The sequence below is a fragment of the Bos indicus genome, chromosome 4 (genome assembly GCF_029378745.1).
Source record: "Bos indicus isolate NIAB-ARS_2022 breed Sahiwal x Tharparkar chromosome 4, NIAB-ARS_B.indTharparkar_mat_pri_1.0, whole genome shotgun sequence".
Lineage (NCBI taxonomy): Eukaryota > Metazoa > Chordata > Mammalia > Artiodactyla > Bovidae > Bos > Bos indicus.
This window is the reverse complement of record NC_091763.1, coordinates 106580499-106597392: the sequence shown is the minus strand read 5'-3', so window position 1 is coordinate 106597392 and position 16894 is coordinate 106580499. Positions and strand designations below refer to the sequence as shown.

The following is a 16894-nucleotide window of genomic DNA, read 5'->3' as shown; positions in this document are numbered from 1 at the left end:
CACTCCGATGTGCAAAATCCCTTCTTTCCCTTTAATGTGGGGAGGGCAGTATAAGACCCGGCAGGGCGGTGCCCCAAGGGTTGGGTTTAGTGTGTGGCTGGCGGGCGTGGAGCCGGGCTCACATCTCCCTTGGCCCCCCTGGGACCCTCATCCAGGACTTGGTTACAGGCATCCTCACGTCGTAGCTTCCCGCCCAGACCTCAGACCTCCACGGGGCCCGGCGGCCTCAAGTGCTGCTGCAGGAGCTGAATGTGGTGTAACAGCTTCTTCTGGTGGCCAGCCAGGGTGACCCCCAGGGCGGGCAGGTCTCTAGAGGGGGACAGAAGGGAAAAAAAATCGGGGCCCGTGTCTCCAAGACCCCAGGACCCACCCCTGGCCCTGGGCCAAGGCTCCCCTCCCAGACCCTCCCGGCTTACTCCAGGCTGAGCTGAGCCACATCACCGAAGGTGCAGAGGCCAGACTGGGAGAAGTTGTCCTGGTAGCACTCCAGGCCGATGGCCGAGAGCCAGGCCTGAGGGGAGTCCAGAGACGGAAAGTCCAGGGCTACAGGATTCAGCAGGGCCTGGGAAGGTCTGGGAGGGCGGGGCAGGCAGGTCAAAGTCTCCTCTTCATCCTTGTCCCCTCTCCTCAGTTTCCTTTGTGGGTCTGCATCAACCCTCCCTGGCTCTCCCGGGCTCTAACGCCAAAGCTCCAGACCTGTCCCCGGGGCTCCCGCCAGCCTGCAGAGTGTCTGGCTTGCGGATCATCTTGTCAAATGCAGCCACCAGCTGGTCAAAGTGAGGTCGCTGGGTACGATCCTTCTGCCAAGTGTCCAGCATAAGCAGGTGCAGTCCAGGTGGACAGCCTGGAGGCGGGGGCAGCCGGAATTCCTGCTCGATTGCATTTAGCACCTGGGGATTAGAGGAAGAAGATGGTGCTTAGAGGCCATTGCTAGTGGAAAGGAATGTATCGTTAGGTAAGCATGAGGTTGGAAAGGAACTATGAGACCCATGAGATCTTAGAACGTGAATGTATTCCAGGATGGAGGGCTTCGAATGTTTGAGTCTGTGAGGCTGGTGGGTTGGACGGACAGGGGTGGGGAATCATCACTGTCCAGGTCATGAGCTCACCTCCTGGTCACTCATGTCCCAGTAGGGCCGCTCTCCATAGCTCATCACTTCCCACATCACTATCCCGAAGCTCCAGACATCACTGGATGTTGTATGTTTCCCGTGTGTGATGACCTCTGGGGCCGCCCAGCGAAGCAGACAACTTGGGCCCTGAGGGGTAGGGTTGAAAGTAACAATAGCAATAATCAGAGCCATGGTCCTAGTTACTGATCAACTACTAAGTGCTCAGATGTGCATCAAGGGTTTCACAGCAAGCATCTCGTTTAATCCTGTAATGACCCTGTATCACGGACGGCATTGTCTCCATTTTGCAGGTACAGAGGCTGAGACGTAGAGAAATACAAACTTGTGCAAAGTCACAGAGCTTGAAGGTGGTGTGTGGATTGGTACCCAGGGATTCTGACACTGGTCAGCATTAGGGAAGGGCAGGAGGTGGTCCTAGGAGGACTCCCCTCTCTCCCTCAGTGTCCTTAGTCCATTCCTGACGTCCCGCTGTGCCCCTTCGCCCGGGGTTCGCTCCACCACCCAGGTGAGCTCCGCCCCTTCAGACTCTAAGGTCTGCCACCTGAGGCACCCACCGCCCTTGGTCCCAGCTTGTCCTCCGGCAACCCCCTCCCCCGCCCCTGAGAGGCCGGGCCCCCGAGGCTGTGCTCTCACCTGAGGACTGCGGCCGAGACGAGCCACTTTGCACTCCAGGTGGCTGTTCACCAGCACGCTGTGGGCAGAGAGTGCGCGGTGCACGAAGCCGAAGCTGGATAGGTACTGCATAGCAGCGGCCACACCCCGCTGCATGGCCACCAACTGCAGGCTGCTGAACTGGCCCTCCCGCTGCTAGGGGACGGTGGGGGGGACAGAGGTCAGGAAAAGCAGGGGGGTACCTAGACACATCACACAGACACACTGGCACCCAAGGGCAAGGGCCATTTGGAATCAGAATGGCCTGAGAATGAAGGCTGAAGACCCCAGAGGCAGGGGCAGGAGGGAGCTGAGGGATGGGGCTGTGGGTCCCGGACAGCTAAGAACTGCCCACTTTCCCGGCCCAAGCCTCCCCTCTCCAGCACCGCCTCACCACCAGCCTGACTGACCCTCAAGAAGCTGTCCAGGGGGCCCAGCTCCATGAGTTCCGTCAGCACCATGAAGGGCCGACTCCTGGTGACCACACCTTCCAGCCGCAAGATGTTGGGGTGCTGAAACTGGCCCAGCATGGCAGCCTGACCAAGAAAGGCCATCTGCAAACTCTCAGCACCTCCGGTCCACAGGGCCTGGATGGCCACGGCCTGCTCCCGCCGTCCCCGGGGCTGCAGACGGCCCCGGCGCACCTCCCCGAAGGACCCTGCGGGAGCAGGTGCAGGCTGAGGGGGATCCCCAGGAAGGACTCGAGGTGTCCTACCCTGTTCAGAAGGGACCCTCCTGGGACCCCCTTCCATGCCCTCCTCTGCCCCCATGCGGTACCTGCCCCAATGACCTCCTCGATCTTGATGTACGTGGGGTCGACCTCCCGGGCAAATTCTCGGATGGCCTGACAGGGGTCCTCGTAGGTGGAGGGATCGATGTAGTACTTCACCCCGAGCCCTGTAGGCATAGGGGGTGGTCCATGAAGAGGGGACGTGTTCACACACCCCAGGCTTGCTCTCTCACTTCCAAAGACAGTGCCAAGGAGCTGCCCGCAAACCGGGGGGCCGGGCCCTGCCTGGGGGTACCCCTGGACAGTTCTCAGCTGTCCCAGACTCACTGCCCCATTCCTCCGCCCCCTCCTGCCCCATTTCTGGGGTCTTCATCCTTCCTTCTCAGGCCGTTCTGATTCCAACTCCCCCGCCCCCCACTTCCCGGCCCCACCCCAACCTGGGCTGCTGTACTGCTGCAGTTGTTCCATGTAGCCGGTTCCACGCCGCTTCCTGGGGGACAAAAACCACAGTCCTGCAGTCACACTCCCATCTGTCCCCTCCCCAGTCTACCCCGCAGAGGCCAAGGTCCTGCCAGGGCTCGGGGGTGGGAGACAGCCAGACCCAGGGGCCGGGGGCTGCTGGGGGTAGAGGATGCTGGTGGGGGTTTCCCTGGGGAACTCCAGGGCTGTCAGGACTCGGGGCCGTGTGGAGGGAATGGTACCTGGCCATGGCGGGGAGGGGCTCACCTCTGGAAGACGAGAGCCAGCACGGTGATGGCCGCCAGCAGAAGGAAGGCCAGCGCCCCCAGGATGGACCCAACCACCAAGGAAAGCCTCTCAGGAAGTTGAGCGGACAGCTCACCTGGAGAACCAGCCGCCCAGGGGCACAGGTGAGTAAGATCTCACATGCCGGAGCATCCTTCCCTCATGCAACCACCTACCTGCACCGCCCCCCACCCCACCATGGAACTGAAGATCAAGGGGCAGATACTCTCCTGGTCTGGAGGGTCGGGGTGAAGGTTCAAGGTCTGGATGGGCCCCAAGCCCTTCCTCACCATCCCTTCGGGCTGCCCCCACCCCACCCAGGCCTCCCCTCACCTTGAGGCAGCGTCTGGAAGTAGACCTTGCCCCCATAGGGGCCGTGGCCCGCGGCTGTCCGCGCCCGCACCTGGAAGCCGTAGATGTGGCCGGGGCTCAGCTTGGTCACCGTGGCTGTGTTGGTCTCGCTGGTCAGGGTGAAGGAGTGGGATTCATCTTCTGCCTGGAGAGGGGCGACAGCCACTCACTCCCTGCCGGCCGTGGGGTCCTGGTCCCCCCTGTCTGCCTCCCACATTCCTCACTCCCCTGCTGCAGGGTCCTGAGGCACCCCTCCGGTCCCCCCACCTCTCGCCCCACTGTGGGGCCCCTGGAACCTCCCACCAGCCCCACCAGGGGTGCCCTCTGCTCCCTACCTGGTCATAGTAGCGGAGCTGATAGTCCAGGATGTTTCCGTTGGTCTGGTCAGGCTGTGGCCAGGACACAGTGATGCTGTTGGAGGCGCGACTCACCTGGTGCACGGCAGGGACTGCGGAGGGAACTGGCGTGGGGGTGACATTAGTGGGGTTTCCACGGGCTGGAGAGCAGGAGTGGGGCACGGGGGCATTCTAAGGAGGAGACTGGAAGCTTGGGGTGGCTGAGGCTCACCTGCGTGGCTGGTGCTTACATTGATGGCTGCAGCCTGGGGAGGGTCAGGGCTGAGCTCCGACACCCCGTTGACAGCTTGCACCTCCAGGATGTAGGGTACGTGTGGCCGCAGCCCCCCGATGAGCACGCGGCTCTCGGTCAAGCCCCTCTGGCGGGGGTCGAAATGCACCTCGTCCCTACAGCGGCGACAAGGGCCCTGGCCCCCGGCCCCTCCGCACTCCTTGCACACCACGTTGAAAAGCAGGTCCCCGCGGCCCCCAAGCTCCCGAGGCAGGCGCCAGTGCAGCATGAGGGCGGAGCCCTGCACCTCGAACCACAGCTCCTGGGGGGCTGACGGTGGGCCTGGGGAGACCGCGCGCATGAGGCGGACAAGGGCCAGGGAGTAGGGAGTTGTGGGGTGGAGGTGATGGGGAAAATAAAAAGGAAGGAGACAGTGGAGGGAGGAACCAAGATGGGCCGGGAGGGGAGCAGCAGGGAAAAGTGGTGGGGAAGGAAAGCAAGGACAGAGGAGGAAAAAGTCACTGCAAATGCCAACTAGCCACCCCACTGCCCTCAGGCTCACCCTCTCCTGGCCCCACTGCATCCCGATTCCATCCCTGGGGTGGGTTGGGAACTCACCAGTGCAGGGAGCCTCTGGGGGGTCTGAACTGGCCCGGAAGAAGCCCTCCAGGCAGGGGCACACAGGGGCCGCAGGGGCCAGGGCGTGGCTGCGGGCAGGGCATGGTGAGCAGGGGGCATTCCCAGCCAAGGCTTTGTAGGACCCCCGAGGGCAGGCTAAGGGGCAGAGGAGGGAGTGGCCTCAGGTCCACTCTCCATCCTGAGCCCCCCCAACACTGGCACTGCCATTCCCCCAGGCCTGGGGTTCCTCCCGAGATCTGCCTCTCCTCCTCACCCCTCTCCTCCCTCTCTGCCTCCTTCGGGCAGACCCTGACACGACTTCTGCCATTTTTCTGGGGGCAGAATTACATTTCCATTGATGGAAAAAGCCCTGTGTGGTGGGGGCTGCAGCAGGCCAGGCACTAGAGGCAGAGCGTGGCCTGCCTTCATAACCTCCGTCTGCAGAGGCCGCCTGCAGCCTGCACTTACAGCAGAATCACCCTGTTCAGTTGTACCCAATGCCTCCCAGGAGGATCCTGGCCATGGGATGATCCATCCCTAGCTAGACAGCAAATACAGACAAAGGGCCCCATCCCACCACAGCCCAGGACTTCAATGCCTTTCATCGCCATCCCTTCAGAGGCCTGTAGCCCTGGGAGCCCCAGCAAGTGCTGTGGAATTCTCCAGAATGTTCCAGAAGTTTCAGATGAGTGGACGAAAGCAAGCCTGGGTGCTTTAGGAAATAAATCCGGAGAAAACAAGGGTCCTTTCCTAAAACAGCTTATTGTTGACCTTTGTGTGTGGGGGGTGCGGGGGGGGGGGGTACAAAATGAAGTGTGGACCCGTTCAGGAGTGATCTCAAGTACAAGGGAGTGGGGTCTCACCTTGGCAGGCCTTGTCTCCCCGCGCAGGCTGGTGCCCTGGCTGGCAGCGGCAGCCCCCGACGGCAACCATCCACTTGCCCTCCCCGTTGCAGTGCAGCCTGGGGGAGCTGCCCGCTGCCTGGCCCCCTGCTCCATCCTCCTCCGGCTCCGCGTGTGCCACACAGGTGCCCACGGCCGCCACCAGGGAGGCGCCCCCGGCCCCACTGGCCTGCGTCTCAGGAAAGGAGGCGAAGGCGCGGAGCACAGAGGGGCAGGCATAGGAGAAGAGCTTGACCGCCACGAGGGCCAGGCAGGCCCCCGTGTCCTGGAAAGCCACGTAGAAGCCGCGCTGGGTTAAGGGCCCGAAGCTCCGCTCCTTGACGTTCAGCTGCAGCCCCGCTCTCTGCCCGGCCCGCGGGGGGCCCACCGCCCAGGCCGAGGAGGCAGGAAAACTCTCATCCGCCGCGATCGTGTCCACCTTGGTCCAGCGTTTGAGGTGCCAGGAGGAGATGCTGTCGGGGCCGTCGGGCTCCTCGGCCTGGCGGTAGTAAAGCGTGAAGGTCTCCCGGCAGGTGCCCCCCGCCACGCCCAGGCTGGAGCAGGCCCGCACCGAGAAGTGCAGTCGGATGTGCGCCCGCTGGGCCCCTCGCCGCTCCACAAAGTGTGTCTGCAGCCAGTTGTCCTGCCCCAGGCCTGGAGCGGCCCCGGCCACGTGGCATGCCTCGAAGGTCCGAGTCAGGCGTCGCTGGTCGTCCAGAACGCTCACTTCATCCCACTGCAGGGAAGAACCACAGAGGTGGGTCCGTAGGGGGCAGGGAGGCGGGGCATATCCCTTCCAGCCCATCTTAGAATTAAGCACATGCAAAGCCACTGAGGATGCCTAAAAGTCCTCTTCCTCTGGAGGGCAGACCTCTTAACCCAGCCATCTCCACTGAGGGTTTCCTCCCCAGAATCACGGAGCTTCTGATTGGAGCATTGGGAGGGGCGCCGGCTCAGAATGCAAGAGTGATACTCACCCCACCTGGTGGGTAGGTGAGCCAGCCAATCTCAGATGTCTCTCCAGTGGTGTCCAGCAACACCTCTGCCCAGAGACAAGAAGGGATACTCAGCGGCCAGGCCTTCAGCTGGCAGGGCTAAGCCCACCCCAGCCCCACTGGGAAGAGAATTTTCCTCCCAGATTCATTTAACTGACCAACAGGAGCCTGATTGTCTCCTGGGAGCCCTTCTCTGAAACTTTCCCCATCCCTTTTCCTCTCTTGATGTCTCACTCTTTTCTGAATCTTTCCTACTTCCCACATGTGCTGGGTCTCTACTGGCAGGTGGACTTCTTCCGTCTCCCCTCCCGGCTTACCTTCCAGAGCCAGGACTGAGGACACCAGGGCTAGAACCCACAGGCTGCCGACCATGCCCGCCGCTCTGCTCCCTGATGGGGCAGCCCCCTCAGCAGCCATGAGGCATCTTCAGGGCTCCCACCATGGCCCTGCCACCACCCTGCTCCCAAGTGGGGCTGCTGCTTTGCAAGGCTGGAGTCTGCAGCCAAGCCTGCTTCCAGATACAAAGGAAAGAAGAGGCCAGTGAGAAGTAACCACATTGCTTCACAGTTGGTACAGCCTCCAAAACCTGGCCCTGGGTCTCCCCCTGAAGCTATCAAAGTGCCCCAGCACCAACCATGGGTGGGGCCAACAGGAAGCCGAATCTCTCCTGACCTGTGTCGAGTCCACCATTTTGGGGGACCACGTGCCCAGTCGGTCTACCTCCTACACTGTGCAGGTGACCCATCTCTGAGCATCTGTTGCTCATGGCCCTCCCTGATCCAGGTGGCACAGTGATAAAGAATCTGCCTGCAAGGCAGGAGACGCGGGTTTGATTCCTGGGTCAGCAAGATCCCCCGGAGAAGGAAATGGCAACCCACACCAGTATTCTTGCCTAGGAAATCTCCATGGACAGAGGAGCCTGGTGGGCTACAGTCCATGGGGTTGCAAAAGAGTTGGACATGACTGAGCTAGACAACAAAAGAACTTAGAGCACAGGGTAGCTCTGAGCCAGTTGTACCCCTTTTCTTCTGGAAGGAGCTATTCAAGTTCTTTCTCTTCATTTATTCTCCTCTCTTCCTCCTAAGGCTGCCCTGTATAGAAAGTCAGAAGATGCTTCTCATTAAAAGCAGGGGGGTTACAAGCTACTCCTTCCCTGGGGGGACACACGGTCCCCTCTCCCCAACACTTCCCAACCCCCATCAGACTTGGACACTCTAGGACATTTCAGAGAGGCAGTGAAGCGAGAGGGACAGCAGAAGGAGAGCTGTGGGTATGAAGTGAGGGAGGGTGCAAGAGCAGACACGAAAATGAACAAAGGCAGAAAGATTCTGCCTGTTAAAGCAGCCAGGATGAAGAAGGGACAGAGCTATTTAGGTCCTCTCTCTCCAAGCGGTATGTTTTTTCTCTGGCTTACAGAAAAATAAATGCATGCCCTTATATGTATATAAAGATGCTCCCTAGCTTACTCACAATGAAAGGGAGGCATGTCATTTGTTCTATGAAATTAACAATGCCTGAGTAGGAGGTGGTGTGAGAAACAGGCTCTCTTGTATTCGCTGTGGGTTCGAGTTGGTGTATACTCTTGTGGGCTTGAGTTGGTGTATACTCTTAGAAGGACCATTGGTGATGTTTATCTAGCAGGTTCACGTCTAAGAATTTGTCCTTCAGGTATATATACCTGGATTCCTTTGCACAGATGTTCGAACAAGAATATTTATTGCATCATTGTTGGTAAGGGAAAATACAGCAAAGTAACTGTTCATCAATAGAAAGATGACTAAAAAAATTATGGCACAGCCTCCAGAAAGAATAAGGGCTAGTGTTTATGTATTGATATGGAAATAATGTCCAAGTGAAAGTACATAGTCCATTGCAGAGTCATATACAGTATGCTCCTGATTGGTAACCTAAGAAGGCCTTACATATATAATACGTAGGTTTGTAAAGGGGTTTCCCAGATGGCACAAGTGGTAAAGAACCCATCTGCTAATATAGGAGATGTAGGTTCAGTCCCTGGGTTGGGAAGATCCCCTGGAGGAGGGCATGGCAACCCACTCCAGTAGTCTTGCCTAGAGAATCCAATGGACAGGGAAGGCAAGTGGGCTATGGTCCATGGGGTTGCAAAGAGTTAGACATGACTGAAGTGACTTAGCATACACACATGTATGTAAGGATCTTAAAGAAAGGCAGACAAAAGCTGGGAAGAAAGGGAGAGGGAAAGCATGAGGAATAATGCAAGAAGCATTTACTCTCATATCCTCTTTATTTTTTTTTCTTGTCCTTCTTCAGTTTTTAGAAATTTATTTTTAATTGGAGGATAATTCCTTTACAATATTGTGTTGATTTCTGCCTGAATGAATCAGCCATAAGTATACACATGTACTCTCCCTCTAGAAACCACCCCATCCCACCCTTCTAGCTTGACACAGAGTACCATGTCAAAAAATGATACTGATGAACCTGTTTGCAGGGCAGGAATAGAGATGCAGACATAGAGAACAGACTTTGGACACACAGGGGTAAGGAGACGGTGGGCGGAAGCACTGAAGCATACACATTACCATATGTAAAATAGATAGGGAAGTTGCTATATAAAGCTTTAGTTTTTACAGTTTAAAATCTTGGGACGTCCCTGGAGGTCCAGTGCTTAAGACTCCTTGGTCCCAATTCAGGGGGTGTGAGTTTGATCCCTGGTGGGGGAACTAAGATCCCACATGCCAAAGGAAATGGCCATAAATAAATTGATTAATTAAGATAAAACTATTAATGATAAAAATCTTGCATGCATATTATTTTTCAGTGAAATCTTCAAAATTTCAAATCTGTAAATAATAACTGTTGAATGAAAAGTGGAAATGTTAGTTGCTCAATTGAGTCCGACTCTTTGCGACCCCATAGCCTATAGCCTGCCAGGCTCCTCTGCCCGTGGAATTCTCCAGGCAAGAATACTGGAGTAGGTTGCCATTCCCTTCTCCAAGGCATCTTCCCTGACCCAAAGATTGAACCCTGGTCTCCCATATTGCACAGAGATTCTTTACCATCTGAGCCACCAGGGAAGCCCTGCTGCTGCTGCTGCTGCTAAGTCGCTTCAGTCGTGTCTGACTCTGTGCGACCCCATAGACAGCAGCCAACCAGGCTCCCCTGTCCCTGGTATTCTCCAGGCAAGAACACTGGAGTGGGTTGCCATTTCCTTCTCCAATTATTACCTAAAAATAATAACTATTCAGTAAAATGAATCAAAATAGTGTTCATGCCCTCAAAATGGTTTGTCAGGACTATGTGATAAGCTATGTTTTTATATAAAACATTCTCCAGCCTTTAGAAGCACAACACTGCAGCTCACAAACACAGGACTAAGAGTCGTGGCTGCCTCCAGGGTCACGGTGAAGGAAAACGGGCTCAAACCTTTCTTTGCTCGTTGGTCTAAGGTCAGCTGGTCTAAGACGAGCTCTCTCTCTCCCTATGACTGAGTCTCAAAAGCCTGTGAGTTGCATGGACAAGAGAAGTAGAGGCCATTGATTTCTCTTGAGAAGAAAACAAGAGGCATGTTGCTCAAAAGACTGAAAAGATTGAAAGCAAAAATAAAAGCCAATTGGAAGTTGGAACCAAAAAAATTACACATTTCACAACGAAACTGAGACCAAACTACTAAACGACATTTTACTTTGACAAAGGTGAAAATCATGATTTGATTCTTACCAGTCTCATTTTTTTTCAGTTAATGCTGGGTATGCCTAGGCTGAAGCCTTCAGTGTTATCTCCAGGTGATTTTCATGAAAAGACACCATTTGTGCATCTGCATGGCCTGACATGAGTGGATGTCTGCCAAGTGGCCACTAAAATTTACCTTTCAGGCCTCTAGAACACCATATGAGAAATGAAGAGTTCAGTTTATGGCATATGGAAACAAGTAAGGAGCATCTGGAAATTTCCACCTTGTATACCTTGAACTTACACAATATTATATGTCAATTGTATCTCAGTATGGCTCAGATGGTAAAGTGTCTGCCTGCAATGCAGGAGACCCGGGTTTGATCCCTGGGTCAGAAAGATCCCCTGGAGAAGGAAATGGCAACCCACTCCAGTACTCTTGCCTAGAAAATTCCATGGATGGAGAAGCCTGGTGGGCTACAGTCCATGGGGTCGCAAAGAGTCAGACACGACTGAGTGACTTCACTTTTTTAAAGCTGGGGTGGGGGTGGGGAAGAATCATTTCCATATGGGAGAAGGCAATGGCACCCTACTCCAGTACTCTTGCCTGGAGAATCCCATGGATGGAGGAGCCTGGTGGGTTGCAGTCCATGGGGTCTCGAAGAGTCGGACACGACTGAGCGACTTCCCTTTCCCTTTTCACTTTCCTGCATTGGAGAAGGAAATGGCAACCCACTCCAGTGGTCTTGCCTGGAGAATCCCAGGGACGGGGGAGCCTGGTGGGCTGCCATCTATGGGGTTGCACAGAGTCAGACACGACTGAAGTGACTTAGCAGCAGTAGCAGCAAATTATTACTAAGAAGCAGAAGTTCTTTGCCAATACTGTCCCAAATGCTACAAAAATCATTCACAGATTATATTAATGTTTCAAAGAAGAACCAGGAGATGGTAAAGTAAAAAGCATGGTCCCATCAACAATGGCTGTTTAATGATAGTTTCCGTATTTCAGTCCTCTTACACAATCCAAACATAAAACTAATAACTGACAATTTTGCACACACACACAAAAAAAGAATTTAAAAAACACAATGCCTGCTTAAGAAATGTCCTAAAGTAATTTAATTCATGTTGTGGGTATACCACCACCCCACCCCCAATCTTAATGGCTTAATTTGAAGACATGCTTCACACAGTAGAGCAGACCAGATTCTGTCCCACTCTCTGTCACAGAGTCTTTAGGAAAGCTGTTATCAAGAACTGAAAATGCCAGCAAGACATCTTTAAACAGTGAAGGCTATTATACCATTCGGCCAGCAGATATTCTTTAAAATAGCCTCTTTCAGTCAGAACACGGATAGAATCTGGAGTCTGTACAAAGAAGAAACTATAAGCAGTGTGCCTTCTTAAACTTATAGCTAGACAAATAATCATGGAGAAGGAATAATGAACACTTTGGATATGTCCCAGGGAATTTTTGGAGAGACAGCGAAACATGAGAGAAAAAGATGCACACTGCCAATCACATCAGCTGTGAAACATGGAACATACTAGAAGATGAATGGCCAAGCATTTGCTTTGATGACCCACAATACAAGTAAATGGCTTGTGGCTACAATAGGGTGTCTACATAGCTTTAGTATGCATCTAGATGACAACATGAAGCTGGCCTCTCTCCAGAAGATCCAGAAAAGAACAGAAGCAATTATAAAACAAGCTAAAGCCACTCAGTTGCTAATGTCAAGAGGAATCAGGAAAAAAAAAAAAACAATGAAGTAGAGACATCACATGTAGATTGCCGCAAGTAATTTTTTGAAATGTTACAAAGAACAAAGGTATTCATTAAAAAGAAATGGTTGAGGACTTTCAAGTACCCAGAAGTGTACTTTTGCTGTTTGATGAGGACCTCGGTTAGATTCGGATCCAGAAGACGGATGGTTATAAATAAGTTTCTTCAGAAAAAAATTGTTGCTGAGTGAGACTAGGAAGTTAGGTCGGCTCTTATGTATCCAACCAACCAGATAAATCCAAGTCTTTTATTTTTTAATGTATAAAAAGAAACTGAGTCTATCTCTATGGCAAGGATAAAAATAAGGATAGAGGTAACATTATCAAGATATGGAGAAACTGCTGTCAACTAATTCCTGCCACTGCAGATTCTTTTGAAACAAGATTCAAAGGCAGAAATGTAAGTGACAAGAACACGCAGCTCCATCACATGCCTGGAATACAAAACAGGCAAGACTTAGAACTTGATGTTCAAAGGTGCCTTCAATGGCTGAGGACTAGGACATCTTTCAGCATTTGGTCCAGGAGGGTGCCCTGGGAGCAGCCGATCACATCCGGGCTGCCACACAGAGGGAGACAGGCCTCCGTAAGGTCAGGTCCCGTCATTCTCTTCCCTTCAACCTGTTTGAGATTTCTCTGTCTTCTCCAGCTCAGGAGAGGAATCGGTCAGGGTTTAGAAATCCTCTAACCTCTGAAAAAGCAGAAGACTTATCTCCATCAGGAAAACATTCACATTTCAGATGTGTACTGGCTTTAAAAATAAAAACAGCAGGAGCAGCAGAAATGTAGATGTAAAATGATAGTTCAGAAAATGAAACTGATTAGACCAAGTTTCTTGTGATAAAAACTGCATTCCATGACCAGATCCTTTTTTTTGTCTCAGCTCCTTTTCTGGTTATACCATTTTCTATCTTTTGGATACAGTAGGAACACTATAGCCACAAGCTTGCTACGTTTTTTTTAGTTTACAAAAAACACGGCAGTTTCGTAACATTGGGATTGTATTTTGTTTTCACAAACTGGCAAAGATTAAAGATGTGTAGAGTCTTAGCTTATAAATCATAGCTTACGAGAGTTGTTTTCTATAAAAATGAAAGATTTAAAAATACATGAGTAAACCTGTAAGAATTTAAAAAGTTAACTGTGCTCACATTAAAATGATAAATGTGAAAATTTATGAACAAACCAAGCTGACTTAAATATAATTTATGCACCTGGATTCATAAAGCAAATTTGTAAAAATTAAGTAATATAAGGCCAATGAACTTGGAGGAAGGTATGGCAAATGATATATCGGGCCATTAAAACTGGTTACTGTAGGAGGCAGAAATGGAGGATGGGGGTGGGGGGGGCTCTTATGAACTGTCTCTTATACATACTTGAATTGTTTTTCTTGTTACAATGAGCATATCTTATTTCGATAATTAAAGCAAAATCTCACAGAATCTAAACAAAAAAGGAAAATATTTATAAAACCTCGATTAGTATAACATCTTTACAATTTATCTCCCCGCCTTTGGCCTTTAGGTTTCAAAATATCTAGAAATTTTCAGATATCTGGTGAAAGCAGATCTAGAGAGGCAGTAGGATCTGGGAACGAATGAGTGAAAGGATGTCAACAATAAAAGCAAAATAACTTCTATCCCTTTAAGCTCCTCTCCCAAGAAATTGAAATTGTCCCATGATAATGCCATGTTTGTCAGTGATGCCAAGCACTGATGACATCAGCGATGTCTCAGTGATGTCAAGGCCTGCAACTTCAAAGAGAAAGAGAGGCTCAGAACACACGCGGGGCATGAACAGTGAACCCAGGGAGGCAGAGCAGCCTGCCTGCCAGCAGGGTGAGACGAGGTCCCGAGGGCAAAGAAGCCAATGGTTTTAAGTGGCTGGTGTGTCTTCTGCGGTTGCTGAGCTGGTCTGCACACCTGTTAGTCGCAGGGCCGGTGTGGGAGGGCTCAGGACCACGGGCCCTGTCCTCTGTCCTGTTCTGCAGCTGTTAAACGCCCAGGAAATTCCAGGATAATCCTTGCTCAGCTTACTGCTGCAGCCTTTGCCCTTAATCTCCACCTTGGATATGGGCTCGGTAGCTGTCTCTCCGAGCTCCGGCCACCCGCCTTGAAAAGGATCCCGGTGGCCTTCAAAGAGACATCTAGAGCCCACAGTGAGGAGGTGGCTTTCCTCCGGTGCCTCTAGCCCCTGCCGCCCGGGGCTGGAGAGGCTGATGCGTGGATTACCTAGCAAAGGACAGTGCTGGGTCCCCGGAGGACTGCAGCCCCAGAGAATGTCCCCCAGAGCACGTAGATGCAGAGAAATGTGCCTCCCACTCCCTGGCTGGCTGTGGAGCTGGGAGAGGATTTTAAGATGCAGGCAGTGTCTGGGTCTAGCCAGACAGCCACTTAGAATGAGCCACTCAGGCTTGTACCATGCCGGGGGCGGGGCGGGGGGCAGGGGGCTAGGGGACACGCGTGGCCCCAGAAAAAGGGCATGAAGGAGGGTGTTGGGGCCATTGGTACATATACAGGAGAGATGAGTAAGTGGAAGATGGTGGAAGAAAGCCCATGAGTGCCAGGACCAGTGCCTGTGAGCTCAAGTATGAGAGTGTGTAATGGAGTGTATATGAGGTGAGACGGGTGTGGAGCAGGAGAGTATGTGCTAGGTGTGTGTGTGTGTGTGTGTGTGTGTGTGACAGCAAGCACATCCCTGCAGATCCCAAGTGGTCCTCATACTGGTGGCAGACACCCATGAGCCCTACCCTCTCACCCTGGGTCTGTCCCTGCTCCGCCCCTAGTCAGGGTCTCAACTGTGTTCTGTCCCAGGAGCTGCTTCTGTGGAAACACCTGGACTAGGAGAGGAAGGTAAAAGGGGAGCAAGGAGAAAGAGAAACCTCAGGCTCAAAGCCCCCCCAGACCTCAGCATCCCCTTTCCACCTAGTGAGGAGTGTGCTGGGGGCCCAGGGCCCAGGTCTGGAGACGGTGATCAGCAGGGAGGGGAAGGAGGGGTGGTCCTGTCCTTCCCACACTCAGCCCATCACTGCCTGTTGCTCCCCTACACTCTGATGAGAGCGGCCAGTGCTGGCCATCTTCTTGCGCCCCTTGTGAACCAATAGACTCTGAAGGAGTCCTCTTCCCTAGGCCACTAGGTGGGTACATAGGAGCCCTCACCCTGATCTTTCTGCACCAAAAATGTGCACTGCCCTGAATAAGCCCAGCCACCCTTCTGAACAGTACCTGGCAAATCTGAGCACCCCAGCACCCATGACTTGGGCAGTTGCCCTTCACTGCCCATGTCCCACGGCTCCTTTCCCACCGAACCAGCATCTCCCCTTTCTAGCGCCTGAGTCAAGTTGCCCAGGCGGGCGCAGGGCCCAGGGTTAACTGATTGGCAACAGGCCCAGCCGCTTCTCTCCCTGGGCACTGCCAGGGACATTACAACATCAGCTAGGCTGGGCCCCTGCCAGCTCCCCCAGGGATGGGAGGAGAGAGGGTGCCAGACAGCCAAGATTGGTGGGTGCGGGTGCTGGGCAGGCAGGGCCACGCACCCAGATGTAAAGCGAGGAGGTGGAGTCCGGGAGCAGCGAGCAGTGACTTTGGTTGCAAGTTGGGGTTCAGGGCTGGGGAGCAGGAACCCAGCCTTCCCTCCACTCCAGGGCTCCTGGGTGGTGAGGGCGGTGGGAGGCAGGATAGGCTGCGGGGAGCTGGGGGCAGGTGCCCGTTCAACCTCCATGCTCCTCCCAGCTCCACTAGGATTGGAGAGATGCCATCGGAGTCAGAGGGGGTGGGCAAGCCTCTTCAGAAGGCTGGGAGCCGCCTCCTCCAGGACCCCTAACTCAGGACCCCCGATGTCAGAACCAACCAAGTGTCTCCGGAAACACAGTGGGGGACAGCAGCAGCAGGGTTATGGAGGTGTCACTACGGCTGGGCACAGGCAGGGGTGGGGTGGGGTGGGAGCCAGGTGGGCCAGTTACGCACCCATCACAAACCTCGCTCTCGCGTGGGGTGGGGGATACTCAGCGCGCCCGCCAGGAGGACCCTGGGATCTGCAGAGGCCCTGTCTGGAGGGGCCCTCGACTTCTGCATCCCTGTCCCCCGGGACGCCGGCCCCCGCCCCCCAACGCCGCCTGCGACCCCCAGGCTCACCTTCGCGCCGGCCGCAGGCTCCGCAGATCTGCGCCCTCCCCGAGGCCCCGCACTGGAGCCGCGGCTCTGGGCGCTCTCCCGGCGCCTTCCGGGTCTCCGCTCGGGCGCGGGGACCCCCACCCGTCTCGGCGGCCAGGATCCACACGGCGCCGAGCGTCTCAGGGCTGCGAGGCGGCCGGGGGGCGGCGGCCGGCGGCAGGGGCTGCTCCGGAGGCGGGGCGCCGGGGATGGTGCGGAGCCCGCGTCGCGCTCGTCGTAGCCGCGCTGGGTCGCGGGGCTCGCCGCCCGCTGCTCTGCGCCCGAGCGGCGGCTGGAGCGAGCGCAGCCCGACCCGCCCCCTCCGCGTCCCTCCCAGCCCCGCCCGCCCCTCTCCGGCCCCTCCGGCCGCCCTCCCTCTCCCCTCTTCCGGGGCGCCCAGCCCGCCCTCCCGGGCCTCGGCAACGAGTGCGCGGCCCGGGCGCGCGGGGGAGAGCGGGGTGGCGGCGCGGGGCTCGCCCGGGGCCCGCCCGTGCGACCGGCTGGTGGACGTGGGCGCGGAGGATGAAAACCGGCCGGGCCTGGGGCAGGCGGCCGGGAGCTGGGTGTTAAGACCCCGGGGCGGGCGTGCGGGCTCCGGCTGCCGGAGAGCAACGCGACTGGTACCCAGGGCAGG

General features: G+C 54.9%; 1 protein-coding gene across 2 annotated transcripts; it reads right to left on the bottom strand.

Moving 5' to 3' along the window:
* Positions 1 to 10: 10 nt before the first annotated feature.
* EPHB6 (EPH receptor B6) lies at positions 11 to 16533 on the bottom strand. 2 transcript variants are annotated; one of them, XM_070788291.1, is made up of 17 exons: positions 16243 to 16533; positions 6988 to 7181; positions 6653 to 6717; positions 5658 to 6411; positions 4795 to 4950; positions 4177 to 4518; positions 3945 to 4069; positions 3592 to 3754; positions 3241 to 3355; positions 2952 to 3004; positions 2562 to 2681; positions 2195 to 2442; positions 1767 to 1940; positions 1110 to 1259; positions 697 to 890; positions 417 to 572; positions 11 to 309 (listed from the first exon to the last, which is right to left on the bottom strand). In XM_070788291.1, exons 2-17 carry the CDS (start codon positions 7085 to 7087, stop codon positions 201 to 203), a joined length of 3024 nt encoding a protein of 1007 aa, XP_070644392.1. In that variant the 5' UTR covers positions 7088 to 7181; positions 16243 to 16533; the 3' UTR covers positions 11 to 200. The 2 variants fall into 2 exon arrangements, with proteins under 2 accessions (XP_070644392.1, XP_019814771.2); XM_019959212.2 differs by having other exon boundaries at positions 6988 to 7178; positions 16243 to 16532.
* Positions 16534 to 16894: the final 361 nt, after the last annotated feature.

Coding starts and splice junctions, on each gene's coding strand:
- EPHB6 (XM_070788291.1), bottom strand. CDS start 7,087: ATGGCTGCTGAGGGGGCTGCCCCATCAGGGAGCAGAGCGGCGGGCATG. Junction 4,951..5,657: donor GGGAGACAAGGCCTGCCAAG/GTGAGACCCCAC, acceptor TCTGCCCCTTAG/CCTGCCCTCGGGGGTCCTAC. Junction 1,941..2,194: donor CCCTGGACAGCTTCTTGAGG/GTCAGTCAGGCT, acceptor ACCGTCCCCTAG/CAGCGGGAGGGCCAGTTCAG.